At 30.2% G+C, this 2,035-nt stretch overlaps 1 protein-coding gene across 1 annotated transcript; it reads right to left on the bottom strand.

Moving 5' to 3' along the window:
* Positions 1-1,224: 1,224 nt before the first annotated feature.
* LOC136088154 (zinc finger MYM-type protein 1-like) lies at positions 1,225-1,820 on the bottom strand. Its single transcript, XM_065811815.1, has 2 exons — positions 1,592-1,820; positions 1,225-1,502 (listed from the first exon to the last, which is right to left on the bottom strand). Exons 1-2 carry the CDS (start codon positions 1,818-1,820, stop codon positions 1,225-1,227), a joined length of 507 nt encoding a protein of 168 aa, XP_065667887.1.
* Positions 1,821-2,035: the final 215 nt, after the last annotated feature.

Raw genomic sequence — 2,035 nt, 5'->3', positions numbered from 1 at the left:
GGTAAAAACTTTTAGATAGTTTGAAGTAAGTCATAAATATAAAAAATTACGATTAACACTATAATTTTCAATAAGGTATAATGTATTTTGAAATGATGTTAAAAACAATGATTTAAGCATATTATTTATACAAATATAGTTCTTCTCTGTTTCATAAGAGAAAACATTTCGATTACTTTTTGATTAAACTGATCAATATCCTGTAAATGATCTTTATGTATTGATAGTACAGCTAATGCATTCAACCGATCTTGACCTGTGGAATTTCTCAAAAGTGTCTTAACTCTTTTTAAAGTACGAAAACACCGTTCAGCATCGGCTGTAGACACAGGTGTGACTAAAAAAATCTCTATCAACTTTGATACTTCAGAAAATGTTTCAATCAAGTTATTTTTATGCATAAATTGGGATAGAGTGCCGATATCACTAAAAACAGCATTTTCATATAAAACGGTTAGTTCGGACATCAACTTAATTTCACTCAGCGTTGGATAGTTTGTTAGAATATTTTTTATATGATTCCGAGGAAAATGTTGTTTATTAAATTTGAAATTTTTCGGATCCAAAATTGAAAATGATTTAAATATTTCAATGCTTCTAAACCTGTCGCTAATTTCGTAAATAACTTTATCACAAGCATCTTTAGCATCTTCTATTAGTAGTTCGATTGATGTGTTTTGTTTCATTCGGTTTTCATGCATTTCTTCGCAATCGTTAAGAATCGATCCAGAAACATTATCAGTGATTGTAATAGTGTTGCTGTTACTTGATTGCAATATATTGTAGAGTACATCAACATGTTTTAAAATTGAATAAAAAAAAGATATTAAAAAGTTGAACTCTAAATCTTCCAAACATTTTTTGAACCCCACAGATTGCCACATGCTTGTATCATCCCATCCTTCATCGTTTATAATTTTATTAAAACATTCCCCAATCTTTGTTTTGTTTTCTTTTATGCAAGTAACTATTTTTGAACGAAAATTCCATCGTGTTTCGCAAACTCTTGGTATCTGTTTAAAAGTAATTTCGCGAAGTAAATCATTTCGTTTTCGCGAGGATGTAAAGAACACGCCAAATCCACTTAAAGTAGAAAAAAAATGTTCTTACTCGCTTATTCGACAAACAAACTTTTTTCAAAACTAAATTCAATTGGTGTGCATAGCAGTGAACATAATGGGCATTTGGGTAAACTTCTTTCATTAGACTTTATACTCCATTCCTTCATCCTCTCATAACTGCTGCACCATCATAAGCCTGTGCAATTAATTTTTCTTTCTGACAAAAACAATTTAATTCTTCTTTTAATACATTTGTAAGACCCATAGCAGTTCTATCCTGAACATCAATAAATGCTATAAATCTTTCAACTGGTTTATGACCTTTTAAATAACGCAAAATAATGACGAACTGAGAACGACAAGATACATCAGTTGTTTCATCTGCTTGCAAGGAAACAAATTTTGCTTTATCAATCTCACGTTTAATTTCTTCTATGTATACTTAATACATACATTCTAGAATGTCATTTTGGTTTGTTTTCGAAGATTTTTTGTTATTTTTGAATCTTTAAGATGATCGCTAAACACACTATCCAATGTAGCTGTGTATGAAACCATATCTAAAAATACCCCTCGATTATTTGAGTCAATAGTTTCGTTATGTCCTCTTAAGGGCAATTCGTGTACACCACAACATTTTATACAATCTATAACCCTCGATAATGTATGTCTGTTTTTGTCAACTAATTCATTATATTTTTTTATGCTAAGACTGTATCCAGCATCAATTGTCGATAAAATGTTTGTCTTTCCGAGCATTTGAAATTGCAACGAATTAATTATGTGTTTTACTGGATTTGTGTTTTTGTATTCGCTCAGAAAGATGTTTCATATCTTTACAGCCATTTTCTGCCCACAAGCTCTCGCCACCAAACAAAACACAATAAAAACAAAACAACGAATTTTTTTCATCGGTTACACTTAACCATGATTTTTTTTCAAACCATGTTAGACAAAATGTTCGTGTTTTTTTT

This window comes from Hydra vulgaris, chromosome 12, assembly GCF_038396675.1.
Source record: "Hydra vulgaris chromosome 12, alternate assembly HydraT2T_AEP".
Lineage (NCBI taxonomy): Eukaryota > Metazoa > Cnidaria > Hydrozoa > Anthoathecata > Hydridae > Hydra > Hydra vulgaris.
Note: the sequence above shows the minus strand (reverse complement) of the source record. Positions and strands in the feature narration are given on the sequence as shown.

Coding starts and splice junctions, on each gene's coding strand:
- LOC136088154 (XM_065811815.1), bottom strand. CDS start 1,820: ATGCTCGGAAAGACAAACATTTTATCGACAATTGATGCTGGATACAGT. Junction 1,503..1,591: donor ATACACAGCTACATTGGATA/GTGTGTTTAGCG, acceptor GTATGTATTAAG/TATACATAGAAGAAATTAAA.